The sequence below is a fragment of the Amborella trichopoda genome, chromosome 10 (genome assembly GCF_054954075.1).
Source record: "Amborella trichopoda isolate Santa Cruz 75 chromosome 10, AtrichopodaSantaCruz75HAP2 v2.0, whole genome shotgun sequence".
NCBI lineage: Eukaryota > Viridiplantae > Streptophyta > Magnoliopsida > Amborellales > Amborellaceae > Amborella > Amborella trichopoda.
Window position 1 is genome coordinate 338,272 of NC_142345.1, and position 25,602 is coordinate 363,873.

Genomic DNA, 25,602 nt, shown 5'->3' on the forward strand with positions numbered 1-25,602 from the left:
CCTCCAAAATGGAGTCCACCAAAATAGTAAATGATTCCTTTGTTAACCGCTAATGTACAAGTTATGGCTTCATTTGGAAGGCATCAGGCCCTATCCTCTAACTCTATATTGATAATACATCATTGCAAATAGTAAAATAGAAAATGATAGACCTAGGTCATTTGTTTTCTATTCCAAAATAAAACTTGCTAACAGTGTTTTATTGTATAACACACAGTTACATAATGGCCCATTAATCACCAATACAAACTCATGAGATTTGATTTTTCCAGTGTAAGAGCCCCTTCTCAAATGCACTGAAACCGAACTCATGATATTTGATTTTTACAGTGCAAGAACCCCTTCTCAAACGCTCGAGAGTTATATTTGCATATTTACTAAAAAATGAATTTTGTTGCTAACTACCATCCATTAAAGCCATGGTCTCTACAAACAGCAGTTCATATACTACTTTTCCTTTGAAGTAGTTTTGGACTGCTTCAAATGCACAAAGTTGATTCCTTAAGGTCCTTCCATGTCACTAAATTATTCAATCCAGTTCCCCTAGTTGTATAATGTACCTATAAATTATCATGGACTGAGTACAGATTTTCAAGGGCACAAAGACAGTCCCCTTTCACAAAGTGGATCTCATCCATACAGTACAGCCAGGCCACCATTTCTGTGTTAAAATAAGAATTCAATAGATGTAAAGTAATAAAGGGTTGAGCATAATAAGATGAAAGACTGACAGCCCCAAGAGTTAACCACAAGAATATACTTGCCTTTTCTTTTGCAGCCACCCTTGTTGAAGCATCAGGAGGAACTGAAGGCCAGACTGCTGGTCTTGGCCATGAAAGCATGCTCAAAGCAGCACTGCTCAAACCAGGGTGCATTTAGCAAGTGTAAATGGTATAATAGCCATAAAGTGAAAATGGTCCAAAAAGAAAATGACAAGCAAACTATACATTCATCGAAATTAATAATACTGACTATAAGATAATAAGAACAGAGAGGGTAGACAACGAGGTGAAATAATTTCAAAAGTAAGTACCCATTCTCTTTATTCAGAAGAAACATACCTGTTGGCAGGACTTTTCTCAATGTCCATTCCATATCCTATTAGGTATGCAAGCCGCATGAACTGCAATACACAGACATATAAATCACTTTAGAACAGCACCACTTGTCGAAGGCAGCATAATAATTTCCCCAAAAAAAGGAAACAATGGCAACAATAGCAATGCCCAACAGAAAAACGGTCAAATTCTAGATAGTTTTAAAAAGAGAAGAGGGGGGGTGACTCAAAGCAGCTAGACCAAAAGCCATTCATGAAATACACAAGTAGGAGGCAAAGCATGTAACAACGAAGTAGCAAGCTCAGAAGGAGCTATGATATATGGAGATATTCACACCGGTATTCAAGCTTACAGGACACAGCAAAGGGAGCAGAGGCATGAACAAGACACTTGAATACCAGGATTGCACAAAGCACAGGACCGCTAGGTGTATAACTAATTTGAAGACATACAATCAGGAACAAAAACTTCCAAAAAACACTGAGTAGCGCAGATACACTTGAAATTAAGAATGAATTTGCAATATGTGCTCATACATGAACTAAAATATTTAGGTGCTATACTAAACCATCCATCTTCATTCGCATTTAACTTGCACAATTCATAAAATTCTCTATTCTCATATAGAAAATACCTTCCTATGACCAACAATACCAAATATATTGAAATTGTTGGACCTTTATTTGGCTATTCTTTGAAATATATTCCCAGGTTACATGTGCTCGTCAAGACTTCAAGCTCCAATATACGACTAATGCACCATATGCAATAGAATTAGAAAACATAAGCTAGAGCTACACAAACACATAATCAATAATCTCAAGAAAAAGTAAAATCTTATTTCAGTAAATCCTAAAAAATAAATTTTAAAACTAAAAATCCTAAAAATAAATTTACTTAAATTGTATTTTTTATTTACTATTTATGGTACTGTTCACAGTTATTGTTCATGCATTACTATTCACAGTTATTGTTCACGTGTTACTATTCACAAGGGGGTATTTTTGAAATTTTAGTATTGTTTTAGAGGTATTTTAGAGTCTTAAATGTTCACTTGGATCTCAAGTTAAATTAGGGTTTCATAAGCTCATAAAAGGTTGGATATCATATTTTAGGAGGCATATGTTATTGGAATAAATTTTATTTTATGAAAGAATAAAGTTTTCTTCTCTTGGCAGCAGCCATATTATTTCTCCATTATTGATGATTTTACTTGTTTAAGGTTCAGAAAAATGGTAGATTCAATTTCCCACCATTCCTTCCTACATCAAATGGAATCAGAGCTTGATTCGAGGATGGTTGGAGATTGTAATGGCTTGTCGTGGAGGTCTTAGCTATAGGGATGTCGATCTGATCCAACTGCACAAGGAAATCAACAACTTGACAGAGCACGTTACAGAGCTATTGTTGCGCAAGCAAGGCCAATAACAGTGTGCCCTAAACAAAGTGGAATCTATTGGGATAGATCCAAATCGTGAGGGTTTTTATTAAGAATGGCACGAATCAGAGTCCGACTAAGAGTTGGAGTGGAATGATGAAGCTACCTTCGACCACCTGTTCTATGCACGCACTCCATGTTGGAAGCCTCATGTTCGGGAGAATAGATCTACACGATTTGAAGGAGAATGATGTTGATTTTGGCATAGGTCGTATCAAAAATCAGCAAGTTGTATATTGGTATTTGCCACCAATTTTCGATACATACTTAGATGTGAACAAGATTTTGTAAGAGATCCAATCTATGATGATGATCAAGATTTCATGGTTTAACGAAGAAACAGATGAAGATCTTAAGGATATCAAAGAAGTGGAACATTTAGAAGATTTAGAACATTGGAATCGAAGTAGTGTCGTGGAAGCATGGAACTCAAAATCTGCAAATTGTGGCCCTGGTTTCAGAGAGCAATGAGATAGAGGTCGAGAAAGCCTCTAAAGTGCAGAAAATTGGGTTTAAAGTTCCCTAGACAATTTTCAATGGGAGCTCAAGAATAGCTGATTGATTCCTCAATAAGTTACCACAACTAGTATCTGAGAAATTATGTTTACCACAAATAGTATCTGAGCTAACAAAGAAGAAGGTTGAAGAATGTAGTTCTGATGCTGAATTCATCTTAGCACATTTCAAACCTTGAAGACAAGATTTCTCCAACCAGCGGAGAACGATAGAGGGCAAAATTATACTTATTTTTAATTTCTATTCAATTTTAAAGGATGTATATTTTGATTTAATTTTAGGATTTATGTTTAGGATTGTAAGTTTTTTTTTTTTTGAGATTCTAGGGTTTTCTTATATTTTCTTTAAATACTATCGCGTGTGTACTGTTCATAAAGGTATTCTTGAAATTTCAATATTGTTTTAGGGGGTATTTTAGAGTCTTAAATGCTTACCTGGATCTCAAGTTAAATTAGGGTTTCATAGGCTTATAAAAGATTAGATGTCAAATTTTAGGGGCCATATGTTATTGGAATAAATTTTATTTTACAAAACAATAAAGTTGTCTTCTCTTGGCTTGATTTATGGCCATGTTCTTTCTCCATTATTGTTAAATTTACTTGTTTTAAATTTCCCCCACATAAGAGGGAGGGGGAGAAGGGTTTTAAGAGTATTTTAACCCCCCCCCAACAACACATTTTCACATTTTAGAGAGAGAAAACCACTTAAACAAGATTTGGAAATTTTAAGATTGACATTCTTTTTTAGGGTACTTTCGAATTCTTGTGATAGAAATCAATCGCTTGTAAGACTCGAAGACGTGTCAAATGATATATTTTCAAAACTAAATCTCACCTGTTAGAGTTAATTTTGTTCAGGTCTTGAAAGGTTGGTTTTGATTTGATCTTGGGTTTCGAGTTGCTGATATTTTCAAGATTGGGTTTTGGATTCTTTTCTTCTTTTTTTAAGATTGGCGCTTGTTAGTGTTCTTTGAAACTAAAGCTCACCGATTTCAGCCAACTTTATTTAATTTTTGAAAGGTTACTCTGTTTTGATTTTGGGGTCTGATTTTGAGGTTCTAGTCTGTTGATATTTTTCAAGATTGGATTTTGGATTTTTTTTTTTTCTTCAAAATTTGTTTTTGTTTATGTGTTTCCTTTATCAAGTTTAGGTTTGAATTTGTTGGAAATTTTGGTATTGGGTTTGTTGACATTTTTTGAGTTTGGGTTTAAGTTTTGTATTTTTCTAGTTTCAAATTTCGATTTTGGACCTTTTAGTTTTTTAACTTTTTTTCTAGTATCAGTTTGGGTTTATTGAGTTCAGTGATTTTTTCCAATATTTGGGTTTTGGTTTTGTGATTTCTATCTGGTTTCGAATTTCAACTTCAGATATTTTGGTTTTTTTTAATTTTTCTAATATAGGTGAGTATTTCTTGATGAAATTTTTCAAGATTGAGTTTTGGTTTACTAACTTTTTTAGATACATGGATTTTAGTTTGTTTACTTCATTCATGTTTGGAGTTTGATTTGGGAATTCGTTCAAATAAACAAGGTGTTCCGGGGTTGGAAATACGCCTCTTTGCCTAATCTAAAAGATAGTGTGAAATGCAAGTTGTGTAACAATATTTATAATGTTGAGGAAGGGGAACCCAAGGTGGGCTAGATTTAGTAGAAGGGATTTAGGCAGGCGAAGCCTCACACAAAGGGACCTATTGATTATTATTGTCCTCCAAATCCTGAGGTTTTGGTAAGATACAAGAAGCGGACTACTATAGAGAATTGCCTCAAGAAAGATAATAGGTGTCATATATCTCAATACATAGCCCGATGGATGTACCTAGCAAGCCTTTCTTTCTGTGCTACCAGGTTGAAGAGCTCATTTGAAGCAACGGGCCAGTTTGGGCTTGGGCAATGGGCCCTTACACCATAGGCAGCCTTTGCCTAAGAAGGAGGTGGAGCTCACGTGTATCTGAAGACCCACAAGGACGCATTGCCAAGGGGGTTAATTGTCCAACAGGGAATATATTTTTGAAATCCATCACCCAAGTATGTCAACTAGTGTATGGAGCAAGTGGGAGAACAGTATGTCGGTTATTGAAGAAGCCATATAGTTTTTGGACACCCTGTGCACTGCACATTGACCTCATGCTTGAGACAATAACTAAGTTGAAAACTGTGTGGACTCAACAAGAAAGAAAACAGAAGCCAAAATGGTTCTCATATACAAGCAACACACATCCTGATCATGGATAGGAAGTTCATAGAGAAGAGGCAGTTCGCTGAGGCGAGGGGTGGCAAGGTTTGTCACCTCTTATTGGTCCCTTCCAAACAGCAAGCTCAGAACCATATTCATCTCCAAATAATGGACCAAGAGCAAATGGTCCAAGCACACAAAGGGGATGGGAGTATCTGATATTATTTTACAACATCAGTTTTCGAATGGTGTGGTCCACTACCTCAAAGCATTTGATCCATTGGTGGTGGTCTTGCGCGTGGAGGATAGCGAGAAGGAACCTTTCAATTGTCAAATTTACAAGGCAATTTGGAAGTTACCAAGGAAAAGATATCAAAGAAATATGGGTATGATGAGAGAGAGTATTCACCTATTTTGAAGATCATAGATGATAGGTGGAACAGCCAGCTGCATAGGCCCTAGCATGCAGCAAGGTAATTTCTTGACCCCGTTTATTTCTATATTGACTATGATATTATAATATGTGAAAATCAACCCCAAAGTGGAACTCCAGACTTAATAACAATGAATGTGAATACATAGAAGATCGCAGTGGAGTCACATAAGACAAAGATAGCATATACAAAGAACTAAAATCCCTCAGGCCATCTTTTGTTGGCCCTGGCTTGAAAGAGAGCTAGCAAGAGCGCTTTCATATCAACCTCACTATAGTGAGACATATGGATTGATTTAGTAAGTGGTTAGTTGATGCTGGAGATGATTAAATTTGAGCTGGGCAGTGTTCATAAGGCACCTGGAAGCTCATCGAGCCCTTTGACAGCCACCAGATAGAAGAGCTTGAGGGCAATAGAGCAAGAGAAGGAGGATAACTCAAAGAAAATAGAGAAGAAGAGCAATATGTCGAGGTGGGGGATGATTCTGATAATGATGACTTGGCATCAGATGCAGATGACAGTGATAATGGAGATGGTCATCGATGTGGTGGTGATGATCATTATGAATATCAGTTTGCAATTTGACATTTATTTTCTTGTTTTCGCTGTTTTGACTTTTAGGAGCTGGGAATGGATTCACAGGTCTTCTTAGACCTGTTTTTCTTTGTATGGTATAACATGTAATTGGTGAATGCATAAGGGCTTACGTGGCCTATGGTCATTAATCCACATTCCCCAAATGTTGTATGACTGAAGTGGCTGTTATTCGTTTCAAATTCAACTTTCAAGTTTGGGGAAGTTTCAATCTCCCAACTTTCATAGTTAAAACCAGTGCAGGAAAAATCGAACCGGAACAGTTAACTGGAAATGGGGCCGGAAGCAGTTCAATTAGCTGATTCAACCGGCCTAACCGGGCAAGTCCCTAGTGGCCAAAAAAGTGTTAAAAAAAATAAAAAAAATACAAAAAAGAATTATCAAAATATGAAAAGCATATTTAAAGCATGATTAAACAAAGCACATCCAAATGAAGTTCAAAATTAATAAAACAAAATGGATTTTAAAAATTCGATTTGTGCCCAGGTGTATTTTTGAAATTTTCTAAAAACAACGAGAAAACGTAAAAAAAAGTATTGATGGCCAAAATAATTTCCAATATTTTCCAAAATGTTGAAAAATATTTTAAAAAAATGCATTACAGACAAAATCCCTTATTTTTAGCAATTTTTTTAGTTGTTTTTAAAATACCCATCCGGATCACCAAAACCGACCGAAACTGGAACCAGTAATGGTCAGTTCCAATCTAACCAAGCGGTTAGAATTTGAACCGCCCAATTTTTTCTGCACTAGTCCGAACTTCAAACTCATGTATGTATGCACAACACGACAAAAGCACACAAAATATGCTAAAGGTTATTTCTTTTGGGATGCCCCAATCATGAGGTGCCCCCTTGGGCAGCCTAGGCGGGGCCTTGCACCTTTTAAAACACTCATACAATATGTTACCATTTTTGTTTTTCAGGTTCCCATTCAAGCAAAAGTGAAGGAGAAATAGGACCAGAGAAAGCAGCAAATTGCTTCACTAAAATTTGAAATTCACTTGGGAACCTAAGCCCATCTGGCATTGGAGTAAATACAGCAGCTTAGGATCTTTTGTGGCCCCATTGAGGTTGTTGAGTCTCATTGATTGGCATTGGAGTAAATACAGCAGCTTAGGATCTTTTGTGGCCCCATTGAGGTTGCTGAGTCTCATTGAGCAGAAGCTTTGGCTTGTAACCACTTAAAAACTCCTCCATTTCCTCTCCATGAAGTTACTTCTCAAGGGCAATTCCCTCAGTGCTATTAGATCGCATAAGAAAGACTTGAGGACAGTATTAAAGAAGTCTATATGCTCTCCAAGAAAAGAGACATCTCTAATTTATCACATGTAGAGAGAGACAAATGGCGAATCATATTGTCTGATAAGAGAGAGGCGGGGGGGGAGACACACTCATGATTGGAGACCCCTTGTTACCAAGTTTTTTTTTTAAGAGATTAACATTTCTATACTATTGAAGAGAAGAGCACATTAGGTCAAAAAATGAGGCATCCCACAAGCTGGGAGCTCTTTACAAAAAGACTCCCCAAGGGGGGAGCTCGGGAAGCTCTGTACAAAAAATTAAAGGTCCCTTGTAGGTAGTTCGTATAAAACATACAGCAGTTTGGATTTCTAGGTAATCACAAACTGAGAGTCCATGGAGGCGCCAGAAATGGTAGCCCAAAAATGGGGAGTTAGACAGATGATGCAGGCTCCTTCGTAAGAGAGTCAGCTTTGTGGTTTCCATCCCGCCATAATGCTTCCATGAGACGTGCATACCCCTGCAAATGTGCCACTCTCTTCAAAAATATGAGCAAGCATCCAAGGCCGAGGGGAGAGGTCAGAGGATTATCGGATTACATTCTTGGAATCCCCCTCCACTACTAGAGAAAGACTCCACAGGGGATTAAAAAGCTTTAGGCGGTCAAGGAGAGCTAGCGTGTAACAACATTAATTAAAATAAATACAAAAATAAACAAATAAATAAAATAATAGGTATATATTAGTAATGATAATAATAATAATAATACTAATATACCGTTAGGATATTGTTGCTTTTATATTAACAATAAATAAAAGATATTATTGTTAATATATTTGAGGGTTCAATTTTACTTGGGTGGACCTTGGGTCCACCACCTTTAAGTTTTACAATAACACTCCTTTAATCGACACCTTGCATTGAGGTGTTTCTTTTTTATACGCCTTTTTCTCTCTCTCTCTCTAGAAACACTAAACTCTCCCTTTCATTACATATCCTGTTTTCTCATTTCATATTTGTCAACCTTCTTTGCAAAATCCTCTTTGCAAATTCCCTTCACATTGATCCCGTCCAAGTTTCTCTTCCGAATTTGTATCTCCGTCCTACACAGCAAAGCTTGCATGATGTGTAGCAAAAATCCTCTTCGCAAGTTTGTCCTCCAAATTTGCACAAATCATTACCCATCTCATTGATTCTAACACAGCAAAATTTACATCTCGTCCAAATTTCTCTTTCAAATTTCGTCCCTTTGCGAATTTTGTTGTGCATCCCTTAAAATCTACCTTTTGCTTTTGAGCCTATAAGGCTGTTGGGCCACAGAGCCTATTACAAATAGACGATTTGCATAAGATCACAATCCTGGTTAAGTTGATTTTATATGCTTTCTTTCCTTGGAAAAGATTCTTCATTCACATCGAGTCTCTGAAGAAACTACCGATGTTTTTGTGTGAGATGGAACTGATGCTCCCCCAATTTCGGAGTTAATGTAAGTGATTTCATTATCTTGAAAAATAATCCGTTCTTTTTAAAAATGAAATGAAATAATTATTTCTGCTTATTATCATGAATTTTAAGCACGATAAATTTTATGCGCAAGTGACCTCTTTATTTTGAAAAATAATCTGTTTAATAAAATTGTGATATTGTATTTATGTTAGAAATTTTAAATGCTGTAAATTCTTAGAAATAAATTTATTTATTTATCTTGTCTATTGTTAGAAAATTTTAGATATTGTAAAATTATTAGAAATAAATGTGATATTTCTGCTGTTAGTAAAATTGTGAGATTTCTTTCTACTGTTTTTGAATATTTAGACATTGTAAATTTCATGTGTAAATGACTGCCTTATTATTTAAAAATTGATATTTTTGCAATTGATTATAGCATTGTTGTGAAATGTTTATTTGTGAATTGATATCCCATAAATTGTGATAATTCCGTATTCTTGAATTTCTGTAAGAGTTTTTCTATACATATTAAATTGGCAATTATGCTAGAATGTCTTTACAAACTGCTACCTTTCTAAATTTGAGCCCAAAATATTTGATTGGTTATTTTTGAAATGTTCTTGAAAGTGACTGTTATTAATGGTTTCAGTGAAATTCATATTAATGATTTCAGTGATATGTTGAGTACATGATATTTGCTGCTTTCGAATATTTAAAGAGATTTAGAAATAATTTAAGTACGCAAGTGGACTCATCCGGTTCACCGGTGAGGTATAAGTGGACCTATCCGGGACGCCGGTAGGGATTAAGTGGACTCATCCGGTATGCCAGTGAAGTATAAGTGGACCTGCAGGGATTAAGTGGACCTATCTGGGACGCCGATAGGGATTAAGTGGACCCATCAGGACGCTGATGGGGTATATAGGTGACCTACTTGGAACGCCAATAGGGTATTATGTGAAATCCTTTGAATTATGCACTGCCGTTAAAGTGTTATATGCATTTCAATTATTCGGATTATACTTAATTATGCATTTATTGAAAGTGAAACTGTTGATGCATTTCTGTTCATAGATCTCCTTTTTTAAAATATTGATATCTTTCAACCATGATTATTTTTAGGATTATGAAGATCACTTACTGAGTAGCCAAACTCATCAAACTATGGCAAACATTTTTTTCAGGATAACTGCGGATTCATTTTGAGTGCTAGTCAAGATCAACCTTGGAAGATATTGTTGTTGTGCTAGCTTTCTTTTGTTACTTTGTAAGAACTCACCACTGTAAATATATGTTTTGACTGTCACATCTCAGGAATAACAGTATTGTAAATTCTTGGGGTGTGACAATTATGGTATCAGAGCAATAGGTTTAAGATTCTTAAGAAATTTAAAAAGAATGTACTTAAAATCACATTTATTGTGTGTACAGACCGAGACAAAGTCAAGATCCAGAATAGCTGAAGCCAATATGGAAGGAATTCACAAAGCCTTGGAAAATATGGTTGCTTTAATGCAACAACAGATGGAAAACAACAATCCACCCAGGCAGTCAGTTACAGGAAATGGTGGAAGTAATATCGAACAATTTAAGAAATTGAACCCACCTTTTTTTAAGGGTGTTGTAAACCCACTGGAAGCCGAGGGATGGATTATACAATTGGAGAAAATATTCGAGGTTATGGAATGTCCTGATGATATGAAAGTGGCCTTGGCAGTCTTTATGTTAGAAGGTGAAGCACAACACTAGTGGCGAATGGCAAAAGGAGTATTGGTCAAAGAAAATAAACCCTTGACTTGGTAAGTATTTCTAGAGGCATTTAATGAAAAGTATTTCCCAGATTTTATTCGAGACCAAAAAGAAATTGAATTTCTAGAATTAATCCAAGGAAACCGGACAGTAGCATAGTACGAGGCCAAGTTTATTGAATTGGCCAGGTTTGGACCACATATGATTAACAATGAGGCAAGAAAGGTAAAAAAATTTGAAAGGGGTCTCAAGCCAGCTATCAGAGGCAAGATATCAGTCTTGAAATTGAGAACTTATGCTGAAATAGTGGATCGAGCCCAAATTGTCGAAAAAGATTTTGAAGATTACCAAAAGACGAAAAATCAGAAAAGCCACGTTAGACCCACACCATCTAATCGACAACAGTTTGAAAAGGCAAACAAGAAGCCAAGGCCCTTGCCACTTCAAAGCCCAATATAACCATGTAAGAAATGTAGGAAAAACCATGGATCCAGGCCTTGTTATTGGAATACCGGAACCTGTTTTAAATGTGAAAAATTGGAACACCAGATTAGACAATGTCCTAGCTTACAAATGCAACAGCTTTCAAAGCAGGGAGAGATAGCTCAAAAGCCTCAGATGAAGGGAAGAGTATTTGCAATCACCGAACAAGACGCTCAGGCCTCAAAATCAATGATGCAAGGTACTCTTATTATCTTCCAAAAAGTAGCTCATGTTTTGATTGATCCTGGATCTACTCATTCATTTGTGTCATCACACTTTGCATGCCACTTAAAGGTAGAACCAGAACAATTAGAATACATTCTAGAGGTAGCCACACCGATGGGAAATTCAATTAACACCAATATAGTATACAAATCATGTGTAATACAGATAGAAGAAAAGGAATTGTTGGTTGATTTAATACTCCTGAAAATTCAAGATTTTGATGTAATCTTAAGCATGGATTGGCTTTCTGCATACCATGCAAGTATTGATTGTTATAAGAAAATGGTTACCTTTAGCATTCCGAATCAACCAGTATTTTACTTCAATGGTATCAAAGAAGACTCCCCATCAATTTAATTTCTTGTATTCGAGCTAATCGCCTCCTTCGAAAAGGGTGTCAAGGCTTTCTTGCCTATATCAAAGAAGATAGGAAGGAAGAGATAAATTTGGATACCACTCCGATTATCCGAGAATTTCTCGACGTTTTTTCAAAAGAATTGCTAGGATTACTGCCTGACAGGGAAATTGAATTCTCTATTGAATTATTGCCAGGGGTAGCATCAATTTCTAAGGCACCTTACAGAATGGCACCTGCAGAACTTAAAGAACTGAAACAACAATTGGAAGAATTATTAGATAAAGGTTTTATCAGGCCCAGTGTGTCACCTTGAGGTGCTCCAGTACTATTTGTTAAAAAGAAAGATGGGACTAAGAGATTGTGTATTGATTATAGACAGTTGAACCAAGTGACAGTGAAAAATAAGTATCCATTACTTAGAATTGATGATTTATTTGATCAATTACAAGGATCACAAGTGTTTTCAAAAATTGATCTTAGATCTGGATACCATCAGCTTAAGATTAAAAGTGAAGATGTTCCCAAGACAGCTTTCAGAACAAGGTATGGCCATTATGACTTTTTAATCATGCCTTTCGGATTAACCAATGCACCGACTGCATTTATGGATTTGACGAATCGGATCTTTAAGCCCTTTTTGGATAAATTTATTGTGGTATTCATCGATGATATTTTAATTTATTCAAAAAATCAGAAAGAACATGAGCAGCATATAAGAATGGTATTGCAAATATTAGAAAAGAAATTGTATGCCAAACTTAGTAAATGTGAATTTTGGCTTGAACAAGTGACATTTTTAGGGCATGTCATATCAAAGTAAGGTCTATCAGTTGATCCTTCAAAGGTTGAAACCGTTGTTAATTGGAAACAAACAAGTAATGTGACTGAAGTTCGAAGCTTTTTGGGATTGACAGGATATTACAGAAAATTTGTAGAAGGATTTTCTCAAATCGCAACCCCATTGACTCAATTGACACAGAAAAATGTCAAATTTGAGTGGACAAGTGAATGTGAGGAGAGTTTTCAAAAACTAAAAGCTCGATTAACTTCAGCACCTATTTTAACTATTCCTGAGGGGAGTTGGGGATTTGTGATTTATAATGATGCTTCACGTAAAGGCTTGGGCTGTGCATTAATGCAATATGGGAAAGTAGTGGCATATGCATCCAGACAGTTGAAAAAATATGAGAAAAAAATATCCAATTCATGACTTGGAGCTGGCTGCAATAGTATTCGCTTTGAAAATGTGGAGGCATTATTTATATGATGAGCAATTCGAAATATACACGGATCATAAGAGCTTGAAATACCTCCTTTCTCAGAAGAATTTAAATAAGCGGCAGATAAGATGGATGGATTTCTTAAAAGACTATGATTGTACAATCCATTATCACTCAGGAAAAGCTAACGTTGTGGCTGACGCTCTAAGTAGAAAATCTACAGAAGTCTTAGCTCATCTAATGATCCAAAAAATGCGATTGTTAGAGGAAATAGTGGATTGGCATCCGACTCCGTCCATTAATGGTGTGGTAAGTATGATTGCCTACATTAAGGCAGAACCCCAATTAATCCAACAGATCCGATCGACACAAAAGAAAGACCCTCAGCTTATAACAATTACAGAAAAAGTGAAGCAAGGAAAAAGAGATGAATTCTCTATATGTAGTGAGGATTTGCTAAGATTCAAAGGTCGAATTTGTGTCCCAAATGATGAGTGTGAAGAAAACTATCTTGAAAGAAGCACATCACTCTCGTTATACGATACATCCTGGAAGTATTAAAATGTATCAGGACCTGAAGAAAACCTTTTGGTGGAATAATATGAAAAAAAAGGTAGCACTATTTGTGTCTAAATGCTTAACATGCCAGCGAGTAAAAGCTGAACATCAAAGACCCGCTGGGTTGTTACAGCCTTTACCCGTGCCAGAATGGAAGTGGGAGTACATCTCTATGGATTTTATCTCTGGCTTGCCTAGAACAAATTCAGGACATGATAGCATTTAGGTCATTGTGGACCGATTGACCAAAGCTGCCAACTTTCTACCGATTCGCACGACGTACACTTTGGATCGACTAGCCCAGTTGTACATTAAGGAAATAGTGTGGTTGCATGAAGTTTCGGTCAGTATTGTATCGGACAGGGATACTCGGTTCACTTCTAAATTTTGGACTACGCTACAGTCAGCCATGGGGACGAGACTCACTTTTAGCACTGCCTTTCACCCCCAAACTGATGGACAAACAGAGAGGACCATCCAAACCTTGGAAGATATGCTGAGGGCCTGTGTTATTGACTTTACAGGAAGTTGGGATGACCATTTACCCCTGATTGAGTTTGCTTATAATAATAGCTTCCAAGCCAGTATTCAGATGACACCATATGAAGCCCTGTATGGAAGGAAATGCAAGTCACCCATCTGTTGGGACGAGGTTGGTGAAAGAAAGCCTTTGGGGCCAGAAATTGTCCAGATAACCACAGATAAAATAGCATTAATTCGAGAAAGGCTCAGAACAGCTCAGAGTCGACAAAAGAGTTATGCCGATAATCGAAAGAGAGATCTTGAATTTGAGGAAGGTGATAGAGTTTTCCTAAAAATCTCACCAATAAAAGGCATTATGAGATTCGACAAGAAAGGAAAGCTGAGCCCACGTTACATCGGACCATTTGAAATCCTGGAAAAAATCAGAGGTGTCGCTTATAGACTTACCTTACCACCCGAATTGGCAAATGTCCATAATGTCTTTCATGTATCTTCACTACGAAAATATCAGCCCGACCCATCCCATATCTTGAAATATGAACCCTTACCGATCAGGAAGGACCTATCCTTCATTGAGCAGCCAATTTTGATACTGGATAGAAAGGTACAAGTGTTGCGCAAGAAGGAGATTCCTTTGGTTCGTGTATTATGGCAGTACCATTCAAGAGAGGAGTCGACTTGGGAACGAGAAGATGATATCAGAGAAAAATATCCCTATCTTTTTCAGTAATCAAGTACACAAATTTAGCGGACTAAATTTCTTTAAGGGGGGAAGAATGTAACAACATTAATTAAAATAAATACAAAAATAAATAAATAAATAAAATAATAGGTATATATTAGTAATGATAATAATAATAATAATACTAATATACCGTTAGGATATTGTTGCTTTTATAATAACAATAAATAAAAGATATTATTGTTAATATATTTGAGGGTTCAATTTTACTTGGGTGGACCTTAGGTCCACCACCTTTAAGTTTTACAATAACACTCCTTTAATCGACACCTTGCATTGAGGTGTTTCTTTTTTATACGCCTTTTTCTTTCTCTCTCTCTCTGGAAACACTAAACTCTCCCTTTCATTACATATCCTGTTTTCTACTTCATATTTGTCAACCTTCTTTGCAAAATCCTCTTCGCAAATTCCCTTCACATTGATCCCGTCCAAGTTTCTCTTTCGAATTTGTATCTCCGTCCTACACAGCAAAGCTTGCATGATGTGTAGCAAAAATCCTCTTCGAAAGTTTGTCCTCCAAATTTGCACAAATCATTACCCATCTCATTGATTCTAGCACAGCAAAATTTACATCTCGTCCAAATTTCTCTTCCAAATTTCGTCCCTTTGCAAATTTTGTTTTGCATCCCTTAAAATCTACCTTTTGCTTTTGAGCCTATCAGGCTGTTGGGCCACAAGAGCCTATTACAAATAGACGATTTGCATAAGATCACAATCCTGGTTAAGTTGATTTTATATGCTTTCTTTCCTTGGAAAAGATTCTTCATTCACATCGAGTCTCTGAAGAAACTACCGATGTTTTTGTGTGAGATGGAACTGATGCTCCCCCAATTTCGGAGTTAATGTAAGTGATTTCATTATCTTGAAAAATAATCCGTTCTTTTTAAAAATGAAATGAAATAATTATTTCTGCTTATTATCATGAATTTTAGGCACGATAAATTTTATGCGCAAGTGACCTCTTATTTTGAAAAATAATCTGTTTAATAAAATTGTGATATTGTATTTATGTTAGAAATTTTAAATGCTGTAAATTCTTAGAAATAAATTTATTTATTTATCTTGTCTATTGTTAGAAAATTTTAGATATTGTAAAATTATTAGAAATAAATGTGATATTTCTGCTGTTAGTAAAATTGTGAGATTTCTTTCTACTGTTTTTGAATATTTAGACATTGTAAATTTCATGTGTAAATGACTGCCTTATTATTTAAAAATTGATATTTTTGCAATTGATTATAGCATTGTTGTGAAATGTTTATTTGTGAATTGATATCCCATAAATTGTGACAATTCCGTATTCTTGAATTTCTATAAGAGTTTTTCTATACATATTAAATTGGCAATTATGCTAGAATGTCTTTACAAACTGCTACCTTTCTAAATTTGAGCCCAAAATATTTGATTGGTTCTTTTTGAAATGTTATTGAAAGTGACTGTTATTAATGGTTTCAGTGAAATTCATATTAATGATTTCAGTGATATGTTGAGTACATGATATTTGCTGCTTTCAAATATTTAAAGAGATTTAGAAATAATTTAAGTATGCAAGTGGACTCATCCGGTTCGCCGGTGAGGTATAAGTGGACCTATCCGGGACGCCGGTAGAGATTAAGTGGACTCATCCGGTACGCCAGTGAAGTATAAATGGACCTGCAGGGATTAAGTGGACCTATCTGGGACGCCGATAGGGATTAAGTGGACCCATCAGGATGCTGATGGGGTATATAGGTGACCTACTTGGGACGCCAGTAGGGTATTTTGTGAAATCCTTTGAATTATGCATTGTCGTTAAAGTATTATATGCATTTCAATTATTCGGATTATACTTAATTATGCATTTATTGAAAGTGAAACTGTTGATGCGTTTCTGTTAATAGATCTCCTTTTTGAAAATATTGATATCTTTCAACCATGATTATTTTTAGGATTATGATGATCACTTACTGAGTAGCCAAACTCATCAAACTATGGTAAACATTTTTTTCAGGATAACTGCGAATTCATTTTGAGTGCTAGTCAAGATAAACCTTGGAAGATATTGTTGTTGTGCTAGCCTTCTTTTGTTACTTTGTAAGAACTCACCACTGTAAATTTGTCCTATCAAGAGATGTATATATCTTTTGACTGTCACATCTCAAGAATAACAGTATTGTAAATTCTTGGGGAATGACATAGTGCCTCTGCCATATTGGAATCAGTGTGGAGGATGTTTTGAGAAGGAGCTAGGGGTTTGGCCCACATGTTTCCTAAAAAGACCCCCTATCCTTGAGGGGCCAGGATTACCCTGACAGCATCCGTTAAAATTCAGTTTAGTTTGTCCAATGATGAGTGGAATCCACAAGGAACCACGGGTAATGCAAGCTTTCCTAGTGTAGAGTAAGGTTTCCCAGTGTTGGAGGAAAGCCGAGTGGGGAGTCCTCTTTGAAAACTTTGTGATTAGAAGCCCAAAAAATAACAAGGGATTTGATCTTTTCAATCATATCGCTTGGCGAGGACCTTTCACCTTTAAAAATTCTGCTGTTGCGCTCTATCCAAAGGGTCCAAAGGGTAGCAGCAAAGGAGGCCTTCCAAAGGGAAATCCCAGCAGTGGGTCATGGGAAGGAGTGAAGGGAGCTAAACAGCATGGAAACCGAATTAGGGCTGACCCATTGGAACTTAAATAGTTGGAGGAGGGCCCCCCATATTATTTGTGCTACAGGACAGAGAATAAACAGGTGGCCATTGTTTTCTTCATGTTCACAACACATCACGCACCTATTAGGGATGGGCAGACCCCTCCTTTATAGTTTATCAACAGTAAGTACCTTTTCAGATAGGGCCAACCAGTTGAACACTTGGATATTTGGTGGGGCTATAGAGGACCAAGCTTGGATGGTGATGGAAGTGGGAACAAGGGGAACAGTAGGCAGTTGAACGAGTTTATGGTAAAAGGATGAGACTGTGAAGACCCCAGAAGGGCTAGGGGTCCAGATAATAAGGTCGGTACCCTGCTGACCAAGGAAAATGGAAAGGAAGGTGGCCGCCAGGGTAGTAAAATCGACCGTTTCAAGGTCATTTAGTCGTCTTCCAAAAGTTGGGTTCCATGTTCGAGAGGACCCCATACCGTCATTACCTCAGCTACAGCAGACGCTTGGTCACAGGCCAGAGCAAACAAGGCAGGGTAAAGATCTTTGAAGGGGGTATGTCCAATCCAAAGGCCAGACCAAAATTTAATTCGGTGCCCACCCTTGGGATAGAAGCGAATGAGGTTTTTGAATAGGTTGTAGGAGGAGAAAATGGATTTCCATATCCCAGACAATCTGTTGTTAGCCCCGCAAGCAAGCAGCCACGAAGAGGAGTCTAGGCGATATTTGTGCCAAAGGGTCAACATCCGAAGTCGATCTCTGTGTGGTAAGACGCCACCACCACTTACCAAAGCAAGGTTACATTATGTTTCCTAGGTTCTGTATGCCGAGTCCACCTAGGTGCTTTTGCTGGCACAGTTTGTCCCATGTTACAAGATGGAACTTGTGAGTTGGAGAGTCCCCCGACCAAAAAAATCTTCTCATGAGTTGTTCAAGTCGAAGAGTCACAGCAACCGACATGTGAAAAAGTGAGATTTGGTACAGCAAAATGTTGGCAAGGGTGGCCTTAATGAGAGTAAGCCTACCTGCTGGGGATAAAAAGTGACCTTTCCAGCCAGCTAGCCTTTAGTCTACCTTATCACTGATATGGGACCACAGTCTTTACTTTGGCTTGCCAATGCAAAGGGGCAGGCCTAAATAATTTGACAGCAAGGGCTCCACCTGGGAACCCCAAATTTCTGCAAATTCTTGGGTGACTTGGGGATCCAATGCTATGCCAATTATTTTGGATTTTTCGAGGTTAACTTTAAAACCCGTGGCAAACTCGAAGCACTTAAGAAAGAGGAGTAGGTTGTCTACTTCCTGCTGGCTGGCCCCACAAAATATGAGAGTATCATCGGTATATTGAAGGTGAGTGATAACTGGGCCCCGCATACTACTTTTAAAGCCATGTATATGGCCAGAGTTGAAGAAAGGAGTTATAGACAGACTGAAGACTTCGACTATGATAACATACAGGAAGGGTGAGAGGGGATCTCCCTGTCTGAGACCCCTAGAGGGAGGGAAGAAGCCTCTAGAAGAGCCATTTATTGGGACCGAAAACCATAGAAAAGAGTAGCATCCTCTCATTCAGGCCCTCCAACGACACCCGAAACCCATCCTTGAGAGGGTTTCATCTAGAATGACCCAGTCTACATGGTCGTAAGCTTTCTCCCAGTCCAGTTTAATGACCAATCCAAGGGATTTCAATAGATGCTTAGAATGGATGCACTCATGAGCCACAAGCATGCCATCAAGAATTTGGCGGTCTTTTACAAAAGACCCTTGGGAAGGGGAGATAACATGGGAAAGAACCTCTCTTAGGCACGTGGCTAGGACTTTCGTGATGATTTTGTGAGTAGAGTTTATGAGACTGATGGGGCGAAAGTCCTTCAGTTCCTCAGCCCCTTCAACTTTAGGCACCAAGGTTATAAAAGGGGCATTCATAACCCGATGAATGATTCCTCTACTATGAAATTCTTCGAAGAGAGAGAGGATGTCAGAGCGAAAAAACTCCCAAAATTGTTTAAAGGGAGCAGTGGGGAAGCCATCGGGGCCGGGGGCCCAATCTAAGCTCAGGTTTTTAATGGCCGACAAAATTTCATCTTCAGAGAAGGGCCCAATCAGGCAGCCTAGTCAATAGATAAGGTAAGGAAAGAAAGATCTCCCACCCTCGGTCTAGGACCAAAGGGAGGAGTGAAGAGTAGCTTGAAATGATTAAGAATTGCATCTTCCACGTCCATAGGTTGGTCTAGGACTCTCTCACCCAATTTGATATGGGTGATGGTATTGTACCTGCGCCTGCAGTTGGTTGTTCTGTGGAAGAAGGAAGTATTGAGATACCCAAAGTGGAGCCATTTCAGCCTGGACGTTTGGCACCAAAAAAATTCTTCTCTTTTAAGAACAGCTTGATAGTCAAATTTCAGTTGGGATCTCTACTGCTGCTCGGAGGTCGAGAGGGGTCTAGATTCCTCTGCCAAATCGAGGCTCTGGATAGCTTGGAATGAGAGCTTTGTGGGGTTGGAAAGAGCCAGGAAGGTGTCTGCTCCACACCTTGAGGGAGTCTTTTAGCAATTGGTGTTCACACTGTGGTCTAAAACCCTCCCATCCTTCCACCAAATAGGAAGAGGAGTTCCACCAGAGAGGGATCAGGGAGAGGAGAGAGTTCAAAACAAAAGGGTTTAGGGCCCCTAGGGGCCGGGTTGGTATTCAAGAGAATGGGGTAATGATCCGAAGTAACCTTTAGTAAGGCACAAACGTGGGACCCAGGAAAACAAGAGTCTCAATTCACACTAAAAGAAAATGGTCAAGCTTGGAGAGGGATGGGGTGTCTAAATGGCTCAATCAAGTGAACTGTGCTCCTCGAAGAGGGATATCTAATAAGTCTTTCCTGGAGATAAAGTCAGAAAAGGCTAACATGCCTGGTGTGATGCGACGAGTGGAATTTCGCTCGAAGGAACAGCGCGTGACATTGACGTCACCGCCCAAGCACCAAATAGGGTGGAAAGAGAAGCGACGGTGTCCAATTCCATCCAAAATTGGTGCCTGACATATTCAGAATTAGGGCAATAAATCACCAAGAACTTCCATTGGAGTCCATCGGTGACTTTGGATAACATAACTATTATCAAAAAATTGACAATATGAGAGGCGCTAAGGGCATGAGCAGAGTGGCCCAAATGACCCAGACACCACATGATGCCCCAATAGCAGGAAGGGCTTCCCACTGACACAAACTATGGCCCCAAATTTGTCTAATGAGTTGCAAAGGGAGCTTGGTCTCGGTAACGGCTAGGATGGTCAGACGATGCTTGAGGCAAAGGTCCCAAACTGCAATCCGGCTGTTGGGGTGGTCCACACCCCTCACGTTTTAAGAGAGGATAATCATGAGGAGGGTCTGAGGGTGGAGACACTCCTGAGAGAGCATCTAAGGATGGGGTCCTTAGCCAAGGCGCCGAGAGCTAGGGGGCATTCTGGGGTTAAGTGGGAGGCCGACCGATCGTAGTTGATGCGCAAACTAAATTAGATAGCTCTCTCTTCCCTTTGCAGATTATCTTGAATCTTGCATGGGCGTCGGCCTTGAAGAAAGCATGGAAAGATCCCTCTGGCCCCAAAGGGGAAGCCCATTACCTTGAGGACCTCACAGACATTACCTTGAGCCGCGTCCAAATTTTTGAGGAAGGAAGAGCTCGCCGAGGTGGGTGAAGAGGGGGAGGAGGGATTCGAGGAGATGGATGCTCCAGAATAGGCTTATGGGTTGTGCTCCTCAGGAATTAGAATATGGGGGGAGGATCCTGGCAGGGGAGGAGAGTACCTGGGGGTGTTGCCGGAATAGAGGATGAGGTATATATAGGGGTTGTAGGGGTCGAGGGGAGAGAAGAGGAAGAGGAGGGGGCTGATTTAGGAGGACAAGGATTGGCTGTAGGGGGGGCGGGAGAGGAATAGAAGAAGTGAGGGTTAAGAGAATGAGGGAAGGGAGGGAGAGGGATAGGAGGAAGAGGAGACAAAGGAAGGGCGGAAGAGGTGCAAGAGGGGATTTAAGCCATGGGGAAGGAAAGGCCCCACAAGGAAAGGACCGTGGGGGTAGTCGATGTAAGAAGGGGAATGGGGAAGCAATGATAGAGGGAGATAAGAAAGGGGGAAAGCGGTAAGGGGGAGGGGGCACTGCAATACCTTGAGAACGGGTGGGGTAGGAGCAGGGCAGGGGGAAAGGGATGAGAGCAAAAGGGGATGGGTTAGAATTGGGGGCGGGGGGAGTAAGCGGGGTAGGGTTCTACAACGTTAGGGTAAAGGATGGGAGGGGCTGGGAGGAGTCCAAAGTCCTTGAGAGGCAATTGGTGTGGTAGCACCAATGATGGAGGTTGTTGGTTGGAAGGTTCGCTGCAATGAGCCATAGTAAGGGGAGGCAATAAAGAGGGAGGGGGAGATTGCAAGTCAGTAGAAAGAAAAGGAGTTTCAATAAGGGACTTGGAGGAGATTTGGGGGGGTGGGGTCGGCAATCTACAGATGGAGAGGTGAGTTCTGGCAGCAAGAAGTCGACGAGAGGAGGTGGTTCTGTGGTGGGAAAGCTAGGCGGGAAAGATGCAATAAGACGAGGACACGAGAAAGGGATAGAGTCAAAAGGTGGGAGCGAGGGAGGAAGCTGGGGTACAGCTTGGGCGGTCTGGAAAGCGGGGGACGGAGGCAGGGTCACGAAAGAGATGGTGGGAGAGGTGGTGATGCAAGTTGACGAGGCACAGCCAATGGGGATAGGGTTCGAATCTCAAGGGTGGAGAGGGGAGGAGGAATGGAGTGCATGTAGAGATATGGGCACAAGGTGATTTTGGGGAAGCAATCTCAAGAAGGGACAAGGCTGCATATGAGGCCGGAACGTGTCGAGATGAGGATGACAAAAGAGACATGTGGCTTGGGAGAAGAATGGAGGTAACGTGATCGAGGGGAAAGTACGAGGAGAGAGGGGGGGATGAGAGAGATGGGCATAGAGGAGGGGACGACAAGGACAAAGGGGGGACGTGGGGAGACGGGTTGGACACATGGGAGGGGCTTGGAGGGTGAAAAGGAGTGGGGATGGGATGAATACCATCAAGCTGGGAGGGCAGCAGGTGTACAGGTAAAGTAGATGACAGGTCAACCAAAAGGTGAGAGGGGGACGAGGTAGGAGTAGGAATCGAGGGGGAAGAAGGGATTGGGACTAGATCTGGGGGGATGCTTGGGACCGTCAGATGCAGTTGAGGATGGCGACAAATGTTCCCATGTGGACAGCGTCTTGAAACTTTGGTCCAAGAACCATGGTCCTTGGGGGAGGGGCTATCATGCAACAGGGATGGCTGAACATGGAGGCGGGAGGGGGGAGAGGCAAAAGACCAAGAGAGAAAAACACAAAAGAACTAGCCCTCAACTTCCAGCCAAATTGTTGGAGGGATAAATTGGGGATCAAGAACTTCGATAAGTAATAAAATGGAGCCAAAGGGGAGGTATTCTGAAGATTTCCAGTGGATGGCACACAGGTATTCTGAAGATTTCCAGTGGATGGCACACAGAGCAATGGAAGAGACCGTCAACCATACCTGTTGTTTTCTGAAAGCCACCAACTCAGTGGACCAGCATTGGAGTTGAAAGATGTGCACCTTTGAAGGACAAGGATTGAGGGCCTTGAAGTGCTCAGAGTGCCCTGCTTTCAGAGGAGAAAGATAATAGAATGGAACCATTGGCTACCTTCCACACATGTTGCCCCCATTTTTCTATGCCTCTGAAGTCGTTTCAGCATGGATGGAAAACACCAACGAGGGAGGAAAGGAGTTCTTGTTTGGGTTGCGAGGTTCTATCAGCCAGGATAGAAATGAGTTTGGGATTAGAGGAGATGGTATGGGAGGGGAGGATGGAGGAACGGTGGGAGGAGGAAGAAGGGGCAGAGGGAGGGGGAGGAAGGTGTGGAGGGGAGATGACGTGAGGCGTGGGTTTCAGGAGGTGGGCATAAGAGACATGGAGGGGTGGGGGGGACATGGGGTTAGGCAGGGGACCACTATTACTTATTTTCAAAGCTCAATGTCCAGTTTTCATATTTTCCTAGTCTATTTTTTCTAAACGTGTCCGACAATTTCCCTGTAGGTTTGCACACTTGGGTGTAACTAGATGGACACATAATTTCTCAATGAATTTTAATTTATCCAAAAAGAAAGATAGAAGGAAGACGGGACAAAGGAAAAGAACTTTGGTTATTACAGCAAAAAGTACCCCCATCTCCTTACAAATAACTCGAGTTAGAAAATATTTGAAGAATGGTCAGCTCTTGGGCCCTAGTATCTGTGATTTCAAAGGCCTTCAAGTGATAAATTTCTTAAGGGGTCGGAGAAATATTTTGTTCCATAACCCCTCCCATCGAGATCGATAACCAGATGCAACCACCAACTATTGGATACCTCAAGTGCAACTTTTTTTTAGAATAGTACAAGCATAACTTTGATTAACAAGGAGCAAGATATTGACAACATTACACTAACAAGGTATGAAGAGAATGGGTATTGTAAGAGGAACCAATGAATTGTTCTTTCTCCAAAATATGATTCAAATATTACAACTTCAGAAGAATATGTGTTTTGTTATCTTATGAGAGCCATAACAAAAATCTCCAATGCATTCTTGAGAATGAAAGCCACCATTAAGAATTATCTAGATTCAAGGCCAATAATTCACAATATTCAACTACCTTAAATCATAAAATATTCTTGACCATTAAAACTACAAATTGACAGCTATCCACATTGTACAACAAACAACTGTACAAAACAGTGATTGAGAACATGGATTTGAGCTCGATAGAGGGCAGGGTCAGAACTCGAGTCAGCCAGTTCGGCACAGCCACGTCTTTAGAGGAGTTGGCCAAGTCCATGGAAAGTTAACATAGTAGCCTCAAGAACCAGTAAGACTCTGTCAATTTCTGAGGTTTTTCAACAGGATCCAGCACTTGGATGGGTCCAAGTGACTCAGACAGGTTCAAGCCAGAGTCGGCAAGTTCCTAAACACTGGTCTAAAGAAAAGCAGCTTAAACACCCGCTGAGCTAACTCCAAGCTCAACAAATCCTAGTGTCACCGTAATCACAAAAGCATAGAATAATTAAACGAACATACGATTTTCAGACAATACATCAAAATTTGATGTTACCTTAACACGGCTAAGGGAATAAAGGTCACCCTGTAGGCGAAAGAATTCTTTTTCAACATCAGGCGTCACCAGTCCCCCATCATAGCGAGAGACAGTTGCATTGATTAAAGCCAAACATGCACTTATTATCCATACTTCTCGAAAGCAAAAAGGTAGTTTGTTCTGCAAAGTATCACATTCAGAAATTTGTGATAGAAGAAAAGAAGGTTAAGAGTAAGTTCATTATGACCTCTAGGATATACGTCACAATCAAAACGTTACTTGTTCTTTCAACTATTAAAAGATTTAATAGCAGAACACTCAGTAATCAATATCAATAAGGAGTCACACCACATACTTCATGCCTTGACAATGCTTTCGAGTAACTTATTATGAATGAGTATCCCCTTGATGCAACCTCGACTGGGCGATTTAGCTTGAATAATAGCTGCAGTATTCAAGATAAAGATCAATATTGCTGCCAGATTAGCTCTTTTCTTCATAAATTAAGCAGGCAACCAAACCTGAAACCCAAGGATTAAGAAAAGCTCCTCATATTAGGATTTTCCCCAAATTTAAAAGGGTTAAATCCCAACTCCCTCACCCAGAATTACAGGTCCAAATCCCATGCATAACATTGAAACGTGACAAGCTGCAAATTAGAATCCATGGCACTAAAAAACAATTTCTTTTGACTATGAAATCAGACCTGTGATACACATTAGCAGCAATAATATAGGCATGCATAATGTACTGCAGTTTCTTGAAGGAATTTGTCAAGATGCGCATGCATTGAAGCTTGTTGAATAAAATCATTAAGTAATCTTTATACAGTATGAAGTGTAGGGTCACACTTTGAACAGAATATTTTGAGTACAACTGATCCACGTACCTTTGACTGGCAGGCAAAGAGATATTGTCTAAATTCAAATTCTCTGAATGTATCATCCAGTACAAACTGAGATAACGGTTTATATGCATGGTTTAGAAAAGCTGCACGATCATCACCATTGTCCAAACCACCGAAGTCCTTATGTTTTACTCCTCGAGTATTCACTGTATCCATAAAATCACAAGTGACAAAATCTTAAAATATAATAATAATTGCAGAATGCAAACACCATGTTGCTGTCAA

General features: G+C 39.4%; 1 protein-coding gene across 5 annotated transcripts in view; it reads right to left on the reverse strand.

Moving 5' to 3' along the window:
* Positions 1 to 25,602, reverse strand: part of CLUB (TRAPP II complex TRAPPC10/CLUB) — a 55,838-nt gene that overhangs the window by 12,421 nt on the left and 17,815 nt on the right. For all 5 annotated transcript variants that reach the window (XM_088850261.1, XM_011622816.3, XM_088850262.1 and 2 more), the window contains 5 exons: positions 25,360 to 25,523; positions 24,826 to 24,915; positions 24,489 to 24,650; positions 1,062 to 1,123; positions 765 to 855 (listed from right to left, as the gene is read on the reverse strand). In XM_088850261.1, the coding sequence (XP_088706387.1) occupies positions 765 to 855; positions 1,062 to 1,123; positions 24,489 to 24,650; positions 24,826 to 24,915; positions 25,360 to 25,523 (569 nt within the window). The remainder of the gene's footprint in view (positions 1 to 764; positions 856 to 1,061; positions 1,124 to 24,488; positions 24,651 to 24,825; positions 24,916 to 25,359; positions 25,524 to 25,602) is intronic.